Here is a 26,305-nt window from a genome sequence, read left to right on the forward strand (position 1 = left end):
TAATAGGCATAATACCCCATTAACCCCTAATGCCAATGGAGACTGTACATTGGACACATTACTTATACCTCCAATGGATATAGAAACCGACGAAAACATTTGTCCTGAAGTTCAAGTGAATGAACCACTATTATATGACTTGTCATTTGATTTAGGCATTAGAAGTACAAGTACTGATGAACTTTTAACCAATAATATAATGCCAGATGACCAATATCACAGTTTGATGCAAAATCTTACAAATGAGCAACTTAACTTTATATACCATCACTTGCATTGGATAAAAACAAAAGAAACACCTTGCTATACGTTTTGCACAGGTGGTGCAGGAGTAGGCAAAAGCTTCCTTATTACAGCCCTTTACCAAACATTACTACGCTATTACAATACCAAAGCTGGAGAAAATCCTGATAACATTTATGTATTGCTTACAGCTCCAACAGGCAAAGCTGCACATAACATACATGGTAAAACGCTACATAGTACATTCAAAATACCAGTTTCGCTATCGCTAACTCATAAACCACTAACTCATGAGAACAGGAGTGCACTTCAAAATGAATTATTGCATCTTAAATTGCTAATAATTGATGAAATATCAATGGTAGGGGCAAATCTTTTCAATTTTATACATAACAGGTTGCAGGAAATTAAAATGTCCAACCTCCCTTTTGGTGGAAGATCCGTATTAGCAATTGGAGATTTTGATCATTTAAAACCAGTATTTCACACATACATATTTGAAAATTCTAGACATTCATACAGACCAGTAAGTACAAATTTATGGCAAACACACTTTAAGTTGTTTGAATTGACAAAAATTATGCGGCAGCTAAATGACTGACCATTTGCTCAATTACTAAACAGATTAAGAGAAGGAAAACAAACTGATGCCGATATTATACAAATACAAACACGCGAGTTAGACCCACCCCAAAACATTACCAAAACCATCCCTTATATAATGGCAACAAACAAAGAAGTTAATAATATTAATAATGAAGTTTTGTTACAACATATAATAAAATATCCTGTTTACACATCAACCGCAATAGATACAGTTGCATCTGACCTAAGCAAAATAGTAAAAAAAAAAATACTAATGCAATTACCTGCAGATGCAACTAAGACCATGGGCCTGCCATTTATATTGCATATTGCATTAAAGTTACGATACGATCTGACATGCAATATAAATGTTAACGATGGCTTAACAAATGGTGCTACAGGTATAGTTGAATTAGTAGAAACTATCAATAGCGTTCCAAATGTGATATGGATTCTTTTTGATAAAGAAAATGTTGGCAAATTGACAAGACAGGAAAATAGCCACATATATCACAATAACATTTCACCTCATTGGACACCAATTCATGCTATCTCTAGACATTTTCAATTTACACAAAAATTTATAACAATTATACGCAAGCAATTCCCACTACGCCAATCATCTGCACGTACTATACATAGAACACAAGGAGAAACTATTGAACCACTTTACATCCATTTTAACAATAGTAAAATACATCATTTGCATTATGTTGCTTTAAGCAGAGCAAAATCATTAGAAAACATATATATATAAAACTTTCAGCAAGACAAAATAGTTGTACACCCAAAAGTTCATGAGGAAATGGCATCTGCTAAACTTTAATATTATTGTACACAACATACGTTCACTACAAAAAAATCACAAAGCTATATAAGCCGACACAAATATCATGAATGCAGATATTATATGTCTCACTGAAATAAACACAACTAGGGAAGGAAACAGTAATTCATTATATATTCACCACTATCATCTGATGATATTTGATAAATTCCATAATCAGCATACCAAGCATGGGATCGCTATTTATTACAAAAAAAATATTTGCCTTTTGCCAATTTATGAAACACAGCACGAAATTGACAATTTACATTTTACTTTAATTGTAAATAATTGTGACTACTTATTTGTGATAATATACAAACCACCACATGTACAACTGCAAAAACTTTTTCAAGTATTGACTAGCGTATTGAGCTTTTACCCAAACTACAAATATATAATAATGGGTGACTTCAACATAGATTTAGCCCAAGTATCGCACAATGCAAGACTGCTATTAGAATACATGCAAAACCAATTTCAATGTCACCAAAAAATACAAAACTACACAACAGACTACAATTCAACCTTAGACCATATATATGTTAATGGGAATGTAACTCACTTTGGTATACTAGAGTTCTACTGTAGCGATCACAAAGCATTATGGGTAGCTGTTTAATGAGCAGAAATTATTAATTGGTATGTTCTTTTCTTTCAGAAATTTGCTTTCTTTACATGCTATATTCAGAAGGTCTACTCACATTTTTTCTCTCATTGCAGATGATTTCTATACAAGAAATTAAGGAAACAAAACACGAGGAAAGCAAACCTTATCAGAAAGCAATACGAGCAAACATAGTAAAATGCTCTGCAAAAACAAATTACAAAAACGCTAAGCAAGAAAATAAGATTTTATTCCATATTGCTCTAGCTGATGAAAGTGGGTCAATAAAAGGAACTTGCTACAATGATGATTTTTTCAAGCTGACAAAGGAAGGAAATGGGATTATAATTCGGAATTTTATCAACAAGAACAATGTGATAATCTTAACAAAACAAACAAAGATTTCAAGAATGCCACCATTAAGAATCCCGGAAACAATAACCCAAGAAGCAGAATATTTGCTACAGCCGCCTGCACCGCCAGTTTCTCCAATAAAAACAATAAGGAAAGCAAATTTACGGTCATTAATGAGCATATTAGGGACAATATCTGAGGTACGTATCATATAAAAAAATTTGGGTGCATATTAGCAATTGCATGTAATAGTCAGTAAACCCACATACTATCAGCAACACTATCTGCCACACACACTTTGAAAAAGCACTCTTCAAACCACTATAACATACATTCTATAACACATTTGGTAACTCCAACTCTTTAAAACACACACTAATAGCAGCACACTTTACTATAAACTATGTACAACACTCACTACAACACACATGCTACCTACAAACATTTCTAGTACTAACTGTTACTTACTCCTCTTTTACACACAACACAATGTATTACATATATTTATAAACTAACACTCTCTATCGCATTCATTGCTACATAAACTTTCCCAATACTCTCTAGTACAATCTACTACAAGCATACAAAAAATTACTAGTGAAAAATATTATCTAAAGACTATATTTAGGACTAATTGATGTAGAAAATCAAATATAATACACAATGTTGCTGCTAATAGCACTATACTTACTATACACCACATACAATATCCTAGCGACTCTACTCACTCCTTTTATAATATCAATTATATATAACTATTACAATTTGAGAAAACAATTTACCAATCAGTAAAAATACAGGTGAGACCCTAAATGCACTATTAAATCGTGTTGATTACATGGAACATTCCCACCAGTTTCAAACACATGTAAAGTATTAGTACTATTTATTCGCAACACTTGTAAAATTGATAGCTATACAGAATATCATCCTCTATTCTTTTATATGCACTCTCCTACAACTTATATCATGTATATACTTCCATACAATAGTCTCTACCGCACACTCTCTAACGTACACACTGTAGCACACACTATTACACAACAAATACACAACACCAATCAACAAACATTTGGTTCTCATGTTCTCTCCAATAAACAACTATACTGCTCAACTGTATACTATCTACGCAAGAACCAATAACAATGATTTTTTATCAAATTTGACAGGAGGAAGAAACAAAAACGGTATTCATTGGAGGACAAGAAACAAAACTAAAATCGATAACAGTCAACGATGCAACAGACTCAGTGAAAATAACACTATGGAGAGACGCGGCGGACTTTCCAATCGAACTTGGAACCTATATCAAAATAACCCATTTAACAGTGCATGAATTTAATAACCAGAAAATATTGAATTCTACTCGAAATACACAATTGCAAGTAAGTACAAAGTAAAATAACATTTTTCTCAATACAAAAAATGCATTCTTTACAAAGGACTTACTTACACATCTAGAACACAACACAAATTAAATTCACCATTTTGATTTCACACCTAGTAACGTCAGTTGCTCTTTTTTCAACATACAATTTGCAATTGTACGCATAACTCTCATACACATAGATGGCACACCAAAATACTATATCACTTTACATACATGCATATACATTGATACAAAACACTCTCTCTGAATATCTCTAACTACTTTTCTGTTTACCTTCCCTACAGCTCACTGCCTAATGACAAAATACAAAACATGTAGGAAAATACATTGCAGAACATACTACATCTTTAGGTCTAATAATTTTGCACACATATTAAAATGCTACTCCATAACCATACCATAGTAACTATTTTAGTCCCTATCTACACCTTACCTACTACCACATGCAAACATCAAATACCTTACTTTATATATAGCACTAACTTTCAATCAGAATACCAACAATTTCATAGATTACTACATCTCAAGCAAAACAACATCCAACTCTCTATCTATGTCTATATTTACCTTTTCTTAAGACATAATACTAAACAACTTCCTTAAATGCAATTTTAGTTTTTACCTTAACTATAACTTAACTTCTAATTTATTCGCACTATATCACTCCTTTCCTCTGCATATTCAAATTCTGTTTCAAAGTTTTCACATAATGCACTGAACAAACATACATTTCTCTAAATATCATTCACCTTTAGTTCATCCTGCATTACGTTTCAAACACTCTGCATCAAAAATATACAACACCTCCTTAATAATTTCCATAAGTACTAACACATAATTACGCACTTTGGGTCTTTGCCTTTAACTAACCATACACACACTCTCCCAACCTCTCAGAAAATATGCAATTCACAGTAATATCTTGAATAACTTCCTTCAGCATCTATAGCACTTTTCTATTTCTCTCAAAAGCACGTTCAAAAATAGCAATAAAAAACGCATATACAGTAAAAATGGGTTTCGTAACAAATGTTTTTTTCTTTTCACAGAAAATAGAGCCACCCCAAGAACAACTTCAAATCACAATATATGGACTAGAAAATACTACTCAGGAGAAAAGTACCATAACCATACAAATTGAAGACAATGAACATTTAAAATCTGTACAAATCAGCAATGCACTTTTAATGGACCACCTAAATATTCCAGCGGATATTGATGACTTTGCAGAGGCTCTTATGCCACACCTACCAAAGAAATTAAATATCATCTTTCAAAATGAACACATTATCGGAATTCTAGACGAAGATTAAATTATGCAATATGCAAAAATAAAAGTTTTTGTAACTTTAAATAAAGATAATAAATACAAAATAAAAATTTAAGTTAATAAAAATCTCAAATGACATTTGGCTTACTGTTGCTTTTTTCAAAGAAAGAATACTGTTTTATATGTACTTGAATGCATTTATATGCCCCATTCTGATAACTAATTACACAATCACTTATGTATACATGTATACATTTTGCTGAAATTAGGTACTAATATTACAAAAAAAAGAATAATACATCTCTATACTTTCTCAGTAATACTTACTGCACTCTGCTACTAATACTTACTCCTCCATTTAGAATCTACAACTTCCTATTCACACCTTGCTCTTTCTCTTCACAACTATTACTCATGTAATAGTACACTATCTAAACACTAACTCAACCAACAATACATTGCAAACAATAGCAATTTTTACCAAACTCTTTCATACTAGCTCTAATCCTCACTAAAATAACAAGCATTTACAATGCACCGGTCTCGGCATTGTTAAAGTTAGAGCTATTGGCATTGCTCATGACATTTTTGTTTATGTTTTTGTTTCTAAAACATGTAAAAAAAAATCCATTATTATTTACTATGTCAATAGCTTCATCAGTGTGTGTGTAGGTGGCTCTGTGTGTGGGTGCAAATGCAATAGGTCTCGCATTTGAGAGTGATTAAGCTATTGACATTGTAAATAACAATACCTTTTCTTTAAATGTTTTAAAAACAAAAACAAAAAAAATGTCATGAGCAATGCCAATAGCTCTAACTTTACCAATGCCGAGACCATTGTAAATGCTTGTTTTTTATAGCTTTTGGTTAAATGGGCAAATTCCAGATTATTTCAGTTAAAGCCTATACTGGCCCTTTAGATTCGCTGATTAAACACTTTCTCAGATTTACAATTCTTTCAAAAAGCAGGGACACCAAGCTGCCTAGGATCGACCTAAAAAATTGCATCCTGTCAAGCTGTGCATCAGAGGTCGACTAACTGTCATGCATAGCTGCTACTGTGCCAGATATGCATGCCTATGCGCGAGTAAGGAAATACCATGTCTAATGAAATACTGCAGAGAGAAAGATTTAACAAGCGACGTGTTGCAGTCATCTTCTATGCCTGTTTATCGCCCTTTCAGTGTTTAGCAGTGCTCCTCTGAAGTAACTCTGTTGTCCAATTCCCTGCAGTGTCCTTATCTGTGCCACTAATCTCAGACTCGTTGACCAAGGGATGAATGACTTTTACAGTCTGCAGTGGCGCTGCTGACTATAAAGGTGATATTTTCAGTTACTGGCTACAAAGCCATGCAGTCACCGGAGAGTCAAGGATCAGAGTGAATGCACAAAATACATTACTCTCATTTAAACCTAAAATGATTGCGATACGGAATGTAATTGTCAAGGTCTCACTGTAACTGCATAATGGCCACAACGACAGACAAATCAGGAACACTGAGCATATTTTGCCAATAGTGAAGGAATACTCATTATCCAGACACTGTAAAGATCAAACGATATGCATTAAAATTTCAGGGCATGGAATGCAGCAGTGAACTCATAAAACACGTAAATTACTCTGTGTAGAGATCAAGTTTTACAACTGTCCACAACCATACTCCCCTATGGGCACAGAGACCCCTGCACCCCTACTAGCAGAGTTACAGTACTTTCTGAGAGCCCTAGGGTAATGCTTCCAGGTGGGCAGATATCATAGGATGCAGGAGTACCTGCGTGCCTACTACGAAGAATATGGTAATCTTTGTGAATGCAGCAATTCGACTGAAGTTTGGAATCGGTGGCCTCCATCGAGGTATCACTTCAGAGAACCACAGCGGTTCCAGTGCCCCAGTGTATGAGCAAAACACAGTGGGGTACACATACTGTAAATCCCTGTGTACAAGTGTGCCAAGTGCAGCTGCCTGCGAGTGTGCAGGCAGCTGCTGAGGGTGGCTTTTCCTGGCTTCCCGCTGGAAGCGCAATACCGCTGTACGCCTCCCCACTGGCAGTGAAGATCAGTGAAACGCGGGTTCCTACTGCGAGGAGCGCAGCAAGTTTCTTGGGACTGCTCGGATGGGGAAAAGCAATGAAGGTGGGTGTTGTAGGTTCATTATGGCCGCTCAATTGTGAGGCTGCGCTTTTAGGCAGCCTATTGGAATGGTGATGGCAGCTCAGCTGCCCGGCATCCACACTGGTGCAGAGAGGCATTGCAGTGCTAAACATGAGCTTGAGTGAGAGACGCAACAGTGTCACACACCAGGCTCTTGGCTGCACTCTGGATAAATGGGGAGCGGGTTGAGATCTGGCCCTGCGGTCGCGCTTTAGACATGCTGGTGCTGGAGCGGGTAGTACACAATTTTGTATACCCCGCCCACTCTGCATGTTTTATTAATTTGAATAATGTTTGAAGTGGAAGACTTACCAATTATATTAACAAAAGAATTACACGCGGGATTTGCATTTAGCATGGCTAAACTAATTGTATACTAACATATGTACGCATACTAATTGTAGGAAATTAGAATATTGCATGATATATGTTACTTTTGTGATGTAATTGTAAGTTGCGCATCACTGAGTGAGTATAAACGCTTTGAATGTTGCTATTCTGATAGATAATTACTTACACATAGGGGAACTAGTGAGGGTTTAACATTTTATTAGCCATTTCTATGTTTTAATTACGTTTTTGTGTTTGTTTTGCTTAAGTTGACCATTTTGGCCTTCCTTAAGATGGCTGACCGAGACATACAACGTGACTGCTGCTGTCTCACGAGGTTCTGGGTGAATGCGCATGCGTCACCGCCAGCAACAATGGCCTCGTCCTGACCCCAGGAGACGATGTTCCTACCAAGGACACTCTGGGAGCTTCGCCAAAACTACAACAATGGACTGTCTTTAAAACCGGAACCAGCAAGTGTGATGACTTAATCTTGCGGACTATGTGAGAACTTTACCAATCGACCTCAAATCTACCAATGAGGACTGTCTAAAACCCCAATCTTGATACATTTTGACATTAGTTTCATTATAAAAGTAGGTAGAAAAGTGAATTACGGGGCTGAGTCCTTTTTTGACGAACTTGATTTCCTGACGTTATGCTGACGGAGAGGACGGTGACACTGCTGGACAGCTGTTATCCTGAATCTATGAGAGACTGAATTGCGGCCTAACTTTGATGAATTTAAAGATTTTTCCACGACTTGACTGACTTAGAGGACGACAATTAGCCAGATTAGGTAAATATAATGTTCTGCGGTTTGGACAATGATTTTCTAACAATTTGCAATTTTATTAGATAAATTGTGAGACCGGCCTCACGGCGTTGCCCTTCCCATCATCCAGCCAACCTGCAACCACCCTCAAGACACGACATCTCCGACTCCGGCCGCCCCAGCCACCCCCGATCCGCGGGCCGGCCAGAGGCCTGACAGACTCAACACCCTACCACGCATGCCCAACCGAGGGAGCGGGAACCCTCGAGCCAGACCCAGAGGCGCCAGCCCAGTCACACCTCGGATTGCCTTCCCCGGGAGGACTTGATCGGCCACCAGGCCCCTGGGGAGCAGGCGCCTCCCCTGCCGAGCTCCCGCCGAACCCCCTCCGTCACCCCAGTCCCCCCTCTGAGAGCACTCCGGACTTCAAAGAACCAGCGGAGTATAACAAGGGGTGCCGGAGAAACGAGTGCAGAGAAGACCTGGAACCATCCGAGCCTGCAGACGCTGTCGCGGCTCCTGAATGCTGAAGTCACCTGGGCCTGCTGAGTGACTCGCGGCCTCTTGCTATTGAACCATCTGAGCCCTGCGGACGAGGTCGCGGCTCCTGAACACTGAACCACCTAGGCCTGCTGAGTGACTCGCGGCCCCCAGCTATTGAACCATCTGAGCCCTGCTGACGGAATCGCGGCTCCCGAACTTCGACCACTTGTGCCTGCTGAGAGACTCGCGGCGCTCCCCTTGAGGACGACTCGGTAAGAGATCGCCCAGAGACACGACACCCTCCAGCTCGAGGATTGTGAGCTTTCCGCAGGGTATTTCGCAGAGACACTATCTTGAAAGACTGTCCCGCTACCCCCATTCCCCACGACCGATTTGTGGTACGTTGTGCCACTGCTGTACTGCTTGCATCTTGGATCATAAAGATCCCTTGAAATCATCGATAAAAGAACCTATCGTCCTACAAAGAATACGTGTGGTGTCACTCTGTTCGTAGTGTATCTCAGGGTGTGCGCGCCTGGTTCGGCCTACTTGGGAGAGGTGGGTCAAAGGAGTGGGCAAGACGTGTATCGAACCCCCCTCCGGCGAACGCCTTTCCAACATAAATGATGTTTGATTAATTGAAAACTGTGTTGTGTCGATTATTTGAAGAAACTAGAATAAGAGAAGAGTATAGATAAAGGAATTGAATCACTAAATCATATATACAACTAACTGATTCATCACCCAATGAGGGGAATATCACAAGGTTGGAGTTAATAGAGTATTCAATGCATTTAGGGTTTAGGTAAAGATATTCCTTTCATGTCAGCGTTTGGAAACTTATTACTCTAGGGAAGCAGATCAATGAAGTATGTTGGTGTTATGGGCCCCACCAATGAATGTATTTGAGTGAATTTATTATTGAGGTATTTGGTCTGTGACGAAGGGGGAATTTGATGTTCCACGCTGCATCACTGGCAGGCTGCAAGCCTCATGTGATGCACTTGCCAGCAGTGGGGGCAATCCATTTTAGGCAGGCTGAACTGAATAAAGGAAACTTGGGGTTGTAAAATGCAAATGCCATCAAATGCCCTCTGAAACATGAAGCACAGCGTCCGTGAAGCGGGTCTCGTGCGGACGCACGAGCTGAGGCAAGCAAGTAACAAGGAAGTAGTCCCTAAATGAAAAGATAACAGCCCAGCAGCGTCGCTAAACTGTAGTTGGTCGGTGCTGCTTCCTACAAAAACAGAAGTGACGTGTCGGATCGCCAGCCAACTAGAAGCCAGATAAGAAGAGCAACGCCAGAGTTAACCAATGGTAAGCGGCAGGAGAAATTACCCTCCATATTCTGTTTACTACAGGTCTTGCGACAGCGCATGCGCTGTCTAGGCTCGACCTAAAAAGTGGGGGCCTGGTCGGCTTCACAAAGCTTAGACCAGTATACCCAAAGGGGGATCTTATTTTACCAGTGTAACAACTGGCCAAGGGCACGATAACCAGACAGTGAGACTGACTCCAACAGAAGGTAGAAAAGTTATTTCTCTTCAAATGGGCTTCTTCTGCTTGATGTGCAGCGCACTTTCCTTGATCTGTACAGATTGGATCAGAATTACTTGCTGTGGGAGATTGTGAAAGTCAAATGACCCAACATGTTCACCTAAAATTAGGTGCAGCTGTGACAAACGATTCTAAGAAAACACTGAGTGCAAGCTAACCAGGTTCCAGGTTGCACTGATGGAAAATTGAACTGCCGGGTGTGCAAACATACATATGGAAATAATATGGAATGCATATCATACATCCACATATGTGTGACTGTGTGCTAAGATCGCAAGAATCAAACAAGCATTTACAATGCAATGGTCTCGGCAATATTATAGGTAGAGCTATTGGTATTGCTCATTATTTTTTTAATCATTTTTGTATCCCTAAATAAATGGCATTGTCATTTCTATTGGCATTAGCTTTTTTTTGCATATGTGATACCTATTGCATTAGCAGAGAGAGAGAGAGGTATTGAAATAGAGAGTGAGGTAGTGAGAGAGAGTGAGGTAGATAGAGAGTGAGGTAGTGAGATAGAGAGTGAGGTAGTGAAAGAGTGAGGTAGTGAGGGAGAGGGATGTTGTGAGGTAGTGATATATAAGCATAGAGTGATGTTGTGATGTAGTGAGATAGAGAGAGAGGTAGTGAAAGAGAGAGTGAAAGTGAGTTAGTGAGATAGAAAGAGTGAGGTAGTGAGTGAGAGAGTGAAGTTGTGATGTTTTGAGAGAGAGAAGTTGTGAGATAGTGAGGTAGTGAGATAGAGTGGAGTAGTGAGGTAGAGAGAGTTATGTAGTGAGAGAGAGTGAGGTAGTGAAAGTGATGTAGTGAGGGAGAGGGATGTTGTGAGGTAGTCTCTTGTGCATGTTGTGTTTTAATCCTGGCTTAGTTTGTAGTTGCGAGTGACCTGTAGTTGCAATGTTACAGTATGAATGATATTATAAATGCCTTCCTTCTCACATTGCATCATTCGGACATGTTGGGGCAGTGATGCAGCACCGCTCCACATTTTCTTACAATCCTAATTGCAGGTGTATTCTAAAGGTATTGACTCCTCAGATTCAAAAGAATGGATCATGTTGGCAAAGATGCAAAATGTGGCTCAAAAGCATTTCAAAACCGCAGATGATTTGGAAATTGGGAAACAGGATGTCAGTTTGATATCTTTTGGGAAACGTCTTTATTCTCCGTCTTGCTCTGCTGTACATGTGTCAACCTTCTCCTTGTTCAGAGGGTGTGTGGATCTGGGGGATATTTCTTAGCTCAGTGGCCTAATGCACCTGATGCACAGAGAGGCCTGACACCACCCTGTAATGGGTTTGGACACAAGCAGGGCTCACTCAGCAGCTCATCTTTCCAAGGTGCTTATGTTGAGTACCTGGTGACAGCAACGATGCTTCAAGAGAGTTCTTTTGAACAATAGATTTTTAAATTGTTCCTTACTCCCCTTCGGTAAACTGTTTACTATAGTCATGGGATTTTGATTAAAGGTGATTCTACTTTCAGAGGTTTCTTGTCTTTGTTTCTGTTTGGTGCTCTAGGCCTGTACTATCATGACAATTGTTTCCCAGTACACCTACACATTTCCTTCAATTGCACCGTGAGTGTTTTGGATTTATGAATCCGCTGAGATAATGGTTGTATAGCTAAAGTGTGTGTTCCTAGAGAGTAGTGTGTGAAAATCTGAACTTCAGTTTTTTGCTGAGTTGTAGATCACTTGTGTTTTTTAAAATTTCTTTATTTTTTTTAAAGACATGTGTACATGCCTGCATTCATATGATTGCTACGGCTGCCAGACTTGTGAAATGCTACTCATCTATTTAAGTGGCCTGAAGCTGGGAGCCTTTGACGTGCTCTACAAAGAATGAAATAAAAGTGCTTTTTAAAAGTTCTTCACCCTCTCCATCAGGAGAGTACTCCTCTAACGGGAGTGTTTTTGTTTCGTCAGAGTCTGCTGTGGGCGTGGAGTGTTTTTCATGTGTACTGTACACAGTCTCCGCAGAGGTGTGTACGCGTCTGCCTCCAGCTGTTACCCTCTCAGGCACGAAGCATAAAAAGACCGGCGGTCTCTCCTCAGAAGGGAGGGTGCAAGCGAGCTCTTAGAGGAGAGCTCTGGAAGGATTTGAAAGTGTGTGGCGCTTCACGGAGGCAGTCAACGGGATGAGGCAAGCCTCGCTGACACAAAGCAAGACAACAACCAGGCTCACAGAATGAGATTCAAGGCAAAGATAAAGAGCGCCGACTGGGGCTGCTCAGCATTCCTAATGCAGTCTCATTGTTTGTTACAAGCCTGAGGATTGCCTCAGTTTTTAATTGAATCACAGTGTAGCCCGGCGCCACTTTCCTGCGCAGTTCTCCAAGCACTCACTGTACACTGGTCGTGGCGCCCCTCTACCGTGAACACCAGTGCGAACCACATCCATTCTAGAAAAGGAGGGACTGCTTCTGGGAGGAAGGGCGCAGGCTCTCCCTCCCGTTAAAAGAGTACTCTCCTCTCGTTTTCTGTTCCAGGCCGCTGCAAAGCACTAACGGCGAGGAGAGGAAACAAACAAATTGCGGACATAATTTTAAGTGAAAATAGTTTACCTAGAAACGAGACGAGTGACAAGACGAAAAATCCACGCATACCCGTCGAACGTACAAAGCCATGGCAAACAACAACACAAGGCAAGCAGGAACAAACAGCAACACCATTATCAATGACAAGTCAGAGCAACACGCATCGCGCAAAAGTGAAACCGCAATGCACAAGTAAACAGACGGCTGACTTTGCTAAAGCCGAATGGAAAGAGAAAAGCAAAACTATCATCGGTGGCAGACGAGACAAACAAACAAGGAAAATATGTCTTACAAATAACGCACAACAGCAAAAAAAAGATCCTCACAGCCAGAGAACAATCGTCACAGCCAGAGAACAGCAAAACAATGGCGGCTGGAAGAATCGTAACTTTTTCGGATTCGGGGGCGTGTTCCTGCTGTTCTAAAAGGGCGTGGCTAAAAAGTGGAAAGAACAGCAAGGAACACGCCCCCGAATCTGAAAAAGACGGAGCCTATTTAGAGGGACGGCTCTCTCCTCCAATGGCGGGCCTCCGTTTAGGAAGCCAGCCAATGGAGGAGAAGCAAAAAGAGAGGCGGGCTAAATAGCCACTCTAGAAAACATTAAATCTTCCGACTTCCGGTTCTGCCTTCGGCAGACCGGTAGTCCTCGACCTAAAAAGGGAGGGCGAAGTTAAAGTTCCACTCAACGTCCCTTAAATGAACATATAAAATAATAAAAAGGAGTGGAAGAGTTGTGTTGAGACGGGGGATGGGGGGGGCAACACCAAAATTGTTGTGAGACCCTCAACAGTATTGTTCAGCTGAAGGCATGTCTCCTGTAGGCGTCCTTAGCCACTGATCATTACATCATTGGGTCTTTTCCTTCACCAGAAGGGATTGTCTCTTGAATTCAAGGGCATATGGGATCCACAATGAGAGGAAAACAAGTTTAAAAAATACCTCCCAACTTTAGAAAGGACACATTAAGAAGATCAAAGGTAGTGGTATGATTAAAAAATGTGATATGTGAAAAGAGAGGGATTTGGTGTCTCTAATGTGTACCTCTGGAGGAGCCACGTCAACAGGTTTCAGTCAACTTTGAGCCCTATGGGTCAATGGCTTTCGTCAGGACCAAGATTGTTTTGTAGGATCCCTTCATAAAGTCAAATTAAATCAAATGGGACATCTTCCCTCCAATTTTTGAATTTTTTTTTCTCACAATGTGATACGAAATAGAATATAGTAGTGATGTTGTCCATTATTTCTAATAATGCATGCACCCAATGATTTCTATAAATGTGTATTTCTTCCTTATAGGCATCCCGAATTGGTTGGAAATCTTGTTCCAAAGCCTTCTGCCGGTATCAATTCCTGCCGTATTTCTTTTTACACGTTCATCAAATAATAATGCTTTCTTTCTGTTAAGACGAAAGTCTAGACAATCCATGAATTCCAAAGTTTTCAATCATGTCCACCCATTTTTCCCATTCCTTTGCTGGGTTGCCTGAATATGTCAAGAATATTGGTGGTGGGATTATAGATGAAGATTTCATGTTAAAAGCACTGTGTGAAAAGTATTTGAATGCGATATTCAGTTTCATTATGCTGCAATATAACTATCCTAAAACAAATACAATGACTTTCTGGGCATTATTTTTCAGAAGGGACATTCCTTTAATAGGAAACCTAACAACACAAGCATTAAAAATGCAATAGGTCTCGCCTTTGCTTAAGTTAAAGCCATTTGCTTTGCTTTACAATAGCATTAGCAAAGCAAATGGATTTAACTTAATCAAAGGCGAGACCTATTGCATTTTCAATGCTTGTTTTTATAAGTTTTACTCATCCGTCCGTCCTGTCCATCATCCCCCGCTCGTCCCCCGCCAGTGAAAATCTACACGTATTTTTTCCATTTTCACCGGAATTCCCAGAAGTCTTCTCTGGGTGTGCATAAGCTGCCCTCAGTGACATAAGATATTGAGTACCAATACAGACATGCTTGCTAAACTAACAACAAAAACTAAACATATTCACCCAGACACAACCAATGACTTCTGCGCCTGCAAGCACCCTGGCCAAAACAGAAGACAGTTTACAGGGGGGGGCTCCCCCCACGTACAGGAAGCAACCGCTCCAGTTTGGTACGTACAGAGTTGAACATTCATTATTCATACATGCCCAACAGGTGCCTCTTTCTGCAGCATGCGACAGTGCCCCTCAATAACCCTCGCATACCAGGTTGTTTGTCTGGTGAGACCTCATGGCTGAGGAGGTCTGGCTCTGAGTTAGAGATTCTGATGACTGTGGACATGGAGCAGGCCTGTAACGACCTACAGCCATGATCCCGCTATGAATGTCTGTTAATGTGCGGCTTGTTTTAAGCCCCAACAGCACAATTCTTGTTCCCAGAGCACTGTGACTATGTCATGAATGATATAGCTTTTTTCCATTCACAGTCACTGGTCACTCTTGAAAATTCACGAGTAAGTCAAAAGTCATTCAGAACTAAATTACACCTCCTCACAGAAAAAAAAACCTGGGGCCTATTTATAAAGGTATTTGGAGTCAATTAAGTATTACCCCTGGAGGACTATTTTACGTACTCTTGCACGTCTTTGTAAACGGGGCCTACAACATCAAAAATGGCACAAAAATAGGAATATGCATATACAATTAGTGCACATAGAAAGAAAAGTGCTCTGTTTGCACTATTACCAATAGGGAGTGGGACATTACGCCCACTCCACCACGTCTGCTCCCAGCCCGGGCGCCTGCAGTCCTGCGAAACATGACCCGCGCCGTGAATAAATTAAAGTAAACCCCGCTAAAGACTATGTCGAGGGGAGGGGTTATAACCAAGTGAAAATGTGCAAAGTGTGTGTATACCAGGGGCTCGGCATTAAGTAAGTAAAAGGCTGGCTTACATTGAGGGAGACGTGTTCATCCTGAGCTCACAGCCCTGAAGTTTGCAGGCTCCCTGGGCTCAGTATAAAAAAATACAAAGCGTGGTGTCCCTGAAGTGGACGCCACGAAAATATAAATAAATAAAGTGATTGTGGTGTCCCTAGCGGGCGCCGCGCTCATGAAAGTAATAAAAAAACGTCACGAAAAAACATCACGGGGGGTGGGAACAGGAAACAAACGTGACGAAGCTTCTGATAAGAAGCTTGGTTGCCATGACAATAGAAAGTTATTGTCACAAGATGGCGTCAGACTGTCCACAGTCGGTAGGGACACTCGCATGCTGTTTGCTTTGGACAAATGGCGAGAGCAGCCATCTGTGTCCATGCCGACGTGTGCACGTATGCCTTTGAGAGAATTGATTGCAATGGTGAGACCTAAAAATAGCGCGAGAGTCAGAGCAGGAGGGCAGGCTGGGGACAACAGTGAGGGACAGTAGGTTTGAAGTAGAAAATAAATTGGCGATGTAGATTGGTTGCTGCCTGTGAGTTTACTGTTGCAGTGGTATGAGCACCATTGGCCAGTTAGTTGAGCTGTGACATGGGCTCTGCAGGTGCCCATGGGTTTGATGTTGGTGGCCTGAACACAGATGGTGGAGTTTATCAATGTCAGGTTCGGAATGATGTGTGATTGTTACTTCATCAGATGTATCTTTATGGGGTTTTAAAGGATAATTAGAGTTTGCATGACACGCTTTACAGAGACACAAGGTTCTGTGGCATGTTTTTTAAAGTTCAACAGTGCTTACACTTTGCGCTATACCTTGCACATATTTGTCCTTATTATTTCAGTAAGATTGTTCAGAGGACGACATACAACAATAAAGCGAGGTTTGTAGCATGTATTTGCACTTTTTTTTATACACAGCCTCACAACTCAGTAAAGAGCAAGGAATACACTGAAAATTAGTAGATTTAGGGTCAGATTAATATCTTGGCGCATGGGATACTTCGTCCCAAACGTGATGGATAGTCCATCTGCCGTATTACAAGTATATAATGGAATTGCAATTTGGCAGACGGGATATTCGTCACGTTTGTCATGGAGCTACTCTATCTGACAAGATCGTAATCGCGCCCATAGTTGGTTATATCACATTAAAACAACCTCCTGTGTAACTGGATGCTGTGCTGGCTGTAACTCGCAGCCAAAATTATGTTGTAACTGGAGGACTACAACTTGTAGAAAAAAAGATTTTATTCAGAAAGTAACCAAAGCATGGCCTACCCCTGCCAGCCAGAAAATGACTGGCTCACAGTAGAATCCTGCCACTCGAGGCATAATGAATAAGAACATAAAATGTGATGCCAAATTACTCTCGGAGCAGTCCCACTGGGTGGAAGGTATAATACACTAATTAGGTTAATCACTAGTCCCTTCCAACCAGACCTGCTCTTAACTCTGTTGCACCACCAACTAGTTTGCAATAAAGGATTTTTTAGAGAAACTGGCGATTAGTGCACCATAGATAAATGTCTTTTTATTGAACTTTGTAAACTGCATAAAAATTTAAATAAAAACGCATTTTAAACATTAATCTACAAGCGTGAATAGCCAGAATGGAAAGTTCTGCGGATTGCAGTTATGGCACAGGCTGGCAGGTCCATGCGGTTGTCATTTCCTAGCATCCCCCAGCACCACCTCGTCAGCTGCCGGTATGCCGTGTAGCGGTACAGCCGGTAGTTTCTAAAGATAGAAGCAGAAGGAATTTAGGGTTTCGCACCTGGTAGTCCTGAATATGTGCTTTTACATGATTTCGTGGGGTTGAAACATGCTCACAAAAGCACCGCCTCCCAAGACATATTACACACGACCCTACAACAGCATGTTAAAACAGAACTCTTATGATACACTCAACATAGCCCAATTATGCAATTGTCTATTAAGGCAGCCAAAAGCACTTTTGGCTATCACCTTCTTACCACACATACATTTACTGTGCAATGGGCACCAATACAACACCCCAAAAAAGCAAAATAATTTGAACAGCCCACAGGTCTTCCCCACCTAAAGCTTAAAGCTTATTTATTACAACTGACATTCACCGAGGAGTTCCACGATCAACTAGAGTACGAGGCCTGTGACTTTAGTTTCCTTACCATCCCAGATAATACATGCTGACACCATCACCTTTCCCTCAAACCACTTAAATCCTTAGTGTGTAGCTCTTGCATATGAAAGAGAGAGGATGTTTGCAAATATGAAGAATAAAAATAGAATCTCCAGCGAAAAAATAAACAAACCAGAAAATCTGTTAGATATTTGTTGCAAAACGATAAGAGTCAATTTGATACAAGTCAGTTTTTTTTTAAACTGCAGTAGCTTGAAATGTGTAGAATCATGCAGAAAGATTATTAGCTTTCTATAGTGCAAAAAATATAAATGTTGCTAAAAATATCTCCTTTCCGCTTGCCACTGTAAACTAGAAAAACACAGCAAAAAATAAATAGAAAAGCAACATTTTTTAAACTGCTGTTTTAATTATGCTCCATGACCTGACCAGTCTTTCCTCTAGGTTGTATGCTCTCCAATGCAAGAGCCCGACTGTATTAAGCTATAATAATAATGCTGCACTTGGCTGATTCCATAACTCAAAAAACTGAGCAAAAAACAGTTTATTCAAAAAGTAAGGAAGAAATTCCAAGATTTTTCAAAAGGCTAAATACCTTCTCAAATGTTCGTAGCCATTTATGAATATCTATATTAATTTGATTTAATGATAATACAAGCTTTTTCTCATAATCTTTAATAAAACAGTAACCAAACAATGTCCACTCTAAAAACCACTTCTAAAAGACCTTTAACTTTGAAAAAATAATTTCCCTGAGTGGTAAAAAGATAGAAAATTTTACAGCTTTTTACCAGTTAATTGCAATTTTTTCAATGTTATACAAAATTGAAGCTGAAAAAAAACCTTTGTAAAATTTGGACTGAACAGTTGCTTATAAAACTTTACTAACTTCCTAACTTTTTGTAGGGAATAGAAGTCAAATTGCGGAAACTGCTGACATTATCGTTAGCATAAGCTGAAGCCATTTTGTTTGTGGCATCCATTTTAGTTAGCCATGTGTTAGCCATGTGCTTCTTCCGTCTTCACTGTTGCCTGCTTTTGTATTTCGCTTGAGTCATCAACTATAGTTAACTCTTTTCAGTACTGAGCCAGAGCACTGCGCATGCTCAGAAAGGCCTGTAGCTGCTTTCATACACCTGTCTAAGAGTGAAACTGTCAGGCTGTACTATGTCTCCTCCCACGTTGCTGAGCAACTAGTTTCTGTCTGCCCGTGTTAGTCGATAGTTATTCATGTATGTGCCAGTACCTCCCCTCGGTCCCATGCTGACTGTGCAACAAATATGGTATAAAAGGTCCCTGGTTTTGTACACCTTGTACTATCTCATACAGTGCCCATGGGTGCTGTATCGATGTAGTCCCACTCATGAGTGATTAATAAACATTTTATATTCCAGCCTCTGTGCCAATCTCTATCTTGTTGGTTTAAGGACCAGTGGACTGATAACGGTGAACCCCTGCAGCAGTGAGCCCCTAAAAAGGCTTATTTCTTCCACAAAATTGCTTTATTTCAACGTAGTTCTCCAGCTTTTCTACTTAATGTTGTCTCTTGTCATCGGACTTACATTTGATTTCTGCACTTTCAGTCTAATAATAGATAAAAGTGGGTCACATGCATTAATGCATTTACCTGTCGCAAACCCTGGGATTTGGCAAAATGCAGGGTTTGTGACCAGAAAGTGTGGTTTTCAAATCTACTTAACTGATTTTTAGTGGTTCGGTAACAAAATCGCTAAAAGGGTTTAAGAAATTAAATTGGTGTTTAAAGGGGCATGTTTATGGCTGTCATTCCAAATACCTATTCCTTATGGTATGTATTAACTTTTTGCAACCAAAAGTGGCAAAACAATAATATTTTACTGACACCACAAAGGAGGTGGTAAACCATTCACAAATGGAAGGAGTTCCCAAGAGTACCCTTCCCTATTGTGAATATTGCAAAAACATTTTCAAGAGTAGGAAGAGGTCCCATGTAAGTAAGTACATCTGGCCCAATATGTCTATTTGTGTTGACCTCTCCTCTTATTTAGGAGGCGATAGTAGAATGAGGTCTAAAGTCCCTTTATGGTCTTCTTGATATGCATATCTATTGATTGGGGTCCCTACAACGGTGTCTGGGAGAATTTGAGGATACAGCTTGCCTATAGATATATACACCGGAATTCAAATGTCAGTACTTTATTATTTTAACATTATGGGTTTCTGGTTTTGGACAGGGTGTTAAATACATATAAACCCCTCATTGCCAGGTGTGATTCTGCAGTCCTAAATCATGAACAAAAATCACTTTCTCTAGTAGAGGATGCACTTTACAAATAACAGTTCATTATCGCCTTCTTTAGGTCTGGCTTGAACAAAAGAAGGTAACCCTACATGCAGCAACGGGAGGTTTCGCTTCATGCATTATTGCAGGTAGTCTGGGTATTTTTCCTTCTGTCTAACTTCCAGTGCTCCACTGCATACGCTACTTCTTGTTTGCATTTGTTGTCATCATACTCACTTCAGTTCACCAGTGGACAGCTTGCCCCGTCTATAATTCGTCGTTCGGTAGCTGTAGTAGGCCGTCTCCAGGACAAATGGATCTAACACCACAGTCTGAAACGCTGGGTGGGAGGTAATGCAGGCCACGTCGTAGCCACTCATGTTCTCCAGCATGCAGTTGTGTTGACGGCAGCAGATGTTCTCCGCTTGTGCTTCCATGTATTCACACTCGCCACAATAACACCTTCAAGAATACAAACAGCACAACAATAACAAGACTATTAGATTTATTAGAATATTTATGCATATGTTCCTGGTGTACTCAAGCCAAACATACATTTTTGCACAAAAATAATTTCTATTATACTCAACACATACTAGACCAGACCAACGCTTACTTTGTGCAAGGTCGCCACTGGTTGGCACTCCCACAAGATTTGGGGTCTCCACTTCTTTTAAACATTGGGACAGTCCTGCATTATATTCCATATAAATCAGACATTTTTACTGACTAAACATCATTGACGGTGCTAGCCTATTTTCCAGTGAACTGGGTTCAGGCGTCTTGGTGGCTGCATAAAGTTTAAACTAGGGGCAAAGTTCTGCCTAAAGATGGGCTTTTCTTCCGTTAAGTTTAGTCAATGTATCCAGTACAGCTGCCCCATTGCTCTATCTTGCTCTCCCTGGAGTTCCTGCTTCACCACGGGCAAAACAGCAAACTGGTGTAGAATGAATAAGGGAACAGAAGAATGATGCCACTTTCACTATCCAAATGATTGCATTTCTTGGCAATTTATGTGATATTCAAGTGCAATTTAAAAAAAATTGCTTACAGTGTAAAGGGTACACGGTGCAAGGCTGTCCTGACACCTGGAGCTGACGAGGCCATTGAGTGGTTTGGATCTGCCAGGTACCTATGCAGGGTGGACCATGCGAGACGTTATAGTGAAGGTGACCAATTGGGGTCAACAGCGGGTGACCAATTGGGATGAACAGACCACCATGGCTAAGGTTGCTTTTAAATGAGCCCATTTTCCTTAAACAAAACTAAGCTGTGTTTAAAACAAGTCTACTTTTTGTGAAAAGTTTGAGTAGATAGCTGTCCCATGGAAATGGGAAAAGGGTTGAGGAGAGAAACAGAAAACTAAGGGTAAAGGCAAAGGACCTATAGAGAAGATAAAGAAGCGCAGAGAAGCTGTGGCTGAGCTGCCAAGGAAGAAGAGTCACCAAGATACATTAGGCACCCAGAGCTTGGCTGTAGACCTAAGAACAGATGTATGAATTAAGGGTCTCAAAAAACTGGTTGCAGTTTGCAACTAATATTTTTGCAGCTAGTGAAGAATTTTATGAACAGATCTATGTATTGATTGGTTGGTTCATAGAGCTAGGCTGAAAATTGTAACTGATGCTGATTAGTGGGACTCAACATGTGCTGTGAATCTGGGCGAATCACTTAAATGCCCCCCTGCCTAAAAAATGAGGGTGTTTGTGCTGCTCCCATTTGTGAATGAATTCTCACCCCAACCTGGGATAGTTCACTTTTCCAATGTGGCCAATAAATTTGCAGACATACATTTTTATTATTATTTCTTTGTTTCCATCACATTTCAGAAAACTCAAAATGTGCCCATTTTTGCTTTCCTACCCGGTCTTTACTCCGTGTACCCCAGAAAGACTGGCACCTTTACTTTACTCTCTGTGACTGCAAAGCGAGGAGTTTGTAAACATCAGTCTCCACGTAACATAAAAGCAGCACTTTCTCAGAACACAGCCGACATTTGCCCACATTTGTGTGAGTGCCGTTTTTATATATCGCGAGCTTGTCCCGAAGGGAGCTGCAGCCTCATGGCGGAATTGGACACTGTAGCGACAAGGGTCATCTTACCTCACTTTTAATGCCATATGAGGGTATTTTATGAGGGCCAACTTGGAAACTGCAATGAGCACTTGCCCTTTAACCCCCACACTGCCGTTTTAGGGGCCTTTTTTTATCATTAGTGGTATGGCTGACGCACAGGCCACTGGAGTGCCTAGAGGCAACACAATCTTAGGGTAGAGGGGAACATTCTGTGGGGGCAGAGACGTTGTAGGGCATGGGCAAAGTAGGCTCTGCCCCCCCCCCCCATAGTTTTGCCCTGATGACTTGAATAATTCTTAAACAGATGGTTAAACACTGTTTTCTTTCATTTATTTTTAATGTGGAAGATGTTTGAGAGTCTATTACGGACATTTTGCAGAGAAAGGTTTTGTTTATATTTCATGCAAAATCCATCAAAAAAGTGTTTTACATCGAAACAGAACCTCACATGTGAGATTGTCAGAGATTCTTTGCAGTAGTATTCGTGAGCTATTGCTGTTTTAGGATATTGAAAGCACGTCACTATCCGTGAACATTACATGTAAACACATGTTTTGAATGTGTGGACAGTGTTCCTTTGCACTGTCAGGGACCAGGCTAAATAGGGCACAAAGCGCGGAACTTGTATCAGATTCAAATCTGTTCCAATCAGGGTGCCCCCAAATACGGCTGGCCCAGGGCACCCAAAATCCTTTAAATGCCCCTACGTGAGGGGTGCACGGAGTGTGCATGTTGGGTGAGGCAAAAGCACTTTAAAACTCCTTTGCGTATGCACTTTAAATGGATGATTATTAGAACGTGCTGAGCGCCTTCTAAAATCGTTAACAGCATTTGCACCCTCGCACAATTGGTTGCTGTCACAAGGTATGGGGTGTTGTTCATTTTTGCAGGGTGGTGCCTTGAGTTAAACTGATGAGGGCAGCATGATGGCGGAGGGACAAGCACGTTAAGAGCATGTGCACTTTAACCATCAGCATTCAATGCATGTTGTTCATATCCTTAGGACATGTCCGCAGGGTGCTGCTGTGGGTTACCCGCAAAACGGATGAGGGCAGCAGGTCAAGTTTTAAATTCTTTTTTCAGGCGAAATATGGCCTTCAGAGTTGTAAGGGTACAGGGCACTCCTTTACACCACGAGTTGGGGCTGATGGGAGCGATTCACCTATTTACTTTTCTTTCTGGGACTGCAAAAAGCGACGGAAGTCTGTTAACACAAGTACTCACGTGAAAGAAAGCAGCAATTTGTCAGAAGACATTGCCGACAGTAGCCCCCTATCTTTCTTTGCAGTTTTAATGCAGCGCGATCTCACCATATCTACCAAAAATGAATATATCCTCGTGTGATGTAAAGGGCCGCGGCCTTGCTTCCCCGGGTCTCGGGAGGCAAAGAACGGAAGAACAAGCAGATATCTCCGCGCCCTCTCACGCGTCGCCTCCTTTCAGAAGTGCGCCACACCGCGGCTCGTGAGTGTGTCTGCGCTCGCGTGCCCGAGGGTGCCTGTGAAAAGGTGCAACGTTATACCGCGGGTGCACGAGGCCTACGCAGGCCTCCTCCGCCAAGGTTGGGGCCCAGCGCCTGTGGATTTAAAATAAAGTATTTCACTGTACACTCGCTCCTGTACATCGTTCTCCTAGGGCCATAAAAACACCAGTGCAGCCGGAGCAGAGCTAGTTACCACCTCAGAGTGGTAAATGCGTGTTCGGGAAAGGAACTTTCAGGGCATGGGCTAAAAATGTAGCAGAATTAATTGGTTATATCTACAGTAAACAGAACATAACACAATAGCACGCAAAGCAAGGTGAAGGCCCAACAAAACAGAATGTAACAGAAAACCACAGTACAACCAGACAATATCGCACTGCAATAAATCAGCACAAAACAAAATGCGTAAAAGTAACGGTGCACGAATTTAATGTCCCAATACTAGCTCCAGAAACCTGCTTTCATAATTATAGCAAACGATGTGTGCACCATGCAAGCCTAGATCACCGCAAGGGCATGCAATAGGGCAATTCAAAAACGACTGTTTAGTATATATAAACGCCCTCTAGGTGTATATGATAATGCACATATTAGTGCTGGAGGCAGGCGTACTATGGGCCGCCGAGTAAACGGTGCACTATTAATAGGCCGCCGGCTAGAAGGCAGAGCTTACGCACTTATGAGGGAGATGTCTGGATAAATAGGAAAATTAGTATTAAGGCCTGGCGCACACATGAAGCTGGTGGGTCTCAGAGAACATAAACCAGCTCCTCTGCATCACACACGATGACATTGTAGGAAAGTCACTTTTGGTTACATACCTTCGATTCCTCTAGCTGCAACAATTAACGGTGCTTAGAAACAGTATGGAAGTACGGAGGTATATAAAGCATGAACAAGTACAACTCCAGAATGTGTTCCCCTATCTGCTCCAATTGATAGCGCTTAAAACAGTAAAGAGGTATATACTATGTGAACAACAAGTAACAATCCCGGGGCATGTGTACAAGCTCCAGGCAGTGCTGCCGCCGTAGGAGGCACGTCGAGAATCAGGTACTCACCAATCGGGGGTCTCTCTGTGACTGCAGCCTGAGTCTTCCCATTCGGAGGTCTCTCCTTGACTAGAGTCTGAGTCTGACCAGTCTCCCATCTCAGCACCTCGGTCGCGCCTGTCTGTCTGTCTGCTCTCTCCCTCGCCTCGGTCGTCCGCCTCCTCCTGCCCTCTGCAGTGTCTGCGCTGTACCTCACTGTCCGTCCGTCACTCGGACCCTTTCTCGGCTTATAAAGGGAAGGGGTCGTTGTGTCTGGAATGCACCGCCCGTCAGCCCCTCCCCACGCCCTCCTTCACCCAGCACCAGAGCCCTCCCCTGAAATCTAAAGTGTGCACCTTCCAAGAGCAGAAACCGGACAAAACGGGTTAGAGGGGGCGGCGAGAGATACACAATGCTATAAAGGAGTAATTTAAAGTTCGCTAGCACGAGCATCATTTTATGTAATATTGGCATCATGCATCGTTTGAATGTATCACAAAATCGCAAGTTCCATAATTAGGTATTAAAGCTCATTTAGCTCTGATATTTAAGAAAAGTGAGTTTATATTAACTTCAAATAAAGTAGGCCACGGGGGCTCATAACTTCTATCAGCATAAGTGTACTGATGGATGGCTTTCATGGATGTGGTCAGGCTAGGGAGGTAGCTCAGTGGGTTGTGCACCTGTGGATGGCTTTCGTGGATGTGGTCAGACTAGGGAGACAGCTCAGTGGGTTGAGCATCTGTGTGGAGCATCCGGGCCACATGTTTATATTTCTGACTGGAAGGCCTTTCATTCTTTCATCCTCATAAAATAAGTACCATAGAGTTGAACGTCATTCATACAGGCCAACATTATAGAAGAGGGAAGTGGGAGATAAAAAATAATAGTGGGGAGGATGTATTTTTCCCCATTGACTTCTATTGTGGCCTGAGTCGGCTCTCTCAGCATGTATGGGACTTGCAAGTGTGCTGCAGGATCGGACAACAGAAACGCGAACATAATCGGTCGTCACACGCCTGAATCGCTACTTTAAGGAAGGAGGGGCTGGCAGTAAATGGACATTTGTTGCCAGACCGTCCTACAGAAGTGGTCTGCGCAGAATGTATGCTCTTGCTAACTGTATACGTTCTCTCTGAGTCCTTGCAGGGACAGCAGTACCCTGTAGCATTGCAAAGTGCCATGGTTCAAGCAAGGGAAATGGACCCTTTGACCGCTATTCAGGTAGTGCAATAGACCAATTATAAGTATCATTGGCCCCTTAGGGTTTTGGCCCCTGGTGACACTACACCTGCTGCACCAATGGTAGTACTCCCCCCACGTGTCTTCGG

The 26,305-nt window shown here is 41.3% G+C and overlaps 1 protein-coding gene across 1 annotated transcript; it reads right to left on the bottom strand.

Annotated features, from left to right (window-relative positions):
* Nucleotides 1-17,501: 17,501 nt before the first annotated feature.
* LOC146809746 (uncharacterized) lies at nucleotides 17,502-25,207 on the bottom strand. The gene is made up of 3 exons (XM_085614375.1): nucleotides 25,005-25,207; nucleotides 20,622-20,846; nucleotides 17,502-17,739 (listed from the first exon to the last, which is right to left on the bottom strand). Exons 1-3 carry the CDS (start codon nucleotides 25,091-25,093, stop codon nucleotides 17,592-17,594), a joined length of 462 nt encoding a protein of 153 aa, XP_085470501.1. The 5' UTR covers nucleotides 25,094-25,207; the 3' UTR covers nucleotides 17,502-17,591.
* Between the last annotated feature and the right edge of the window lie 1,098 nt (nucleotides 25,208-26,305).

The sequence above is a fragment of the Triturus cristatus genome, chromosome 7 (genome assembly GCF_964204655.1).
Source record: "Triturus cristatus chromosome 7, aTriCri1.1, whole genome shotgun sequence".
Classification (NCBI taxonomy): domain Eukaryota; kingdom Metazoa; phylum Chordata; class Amphibia; order Caudata; family Salamandridae; genus Triturus; species Triturus cristatus.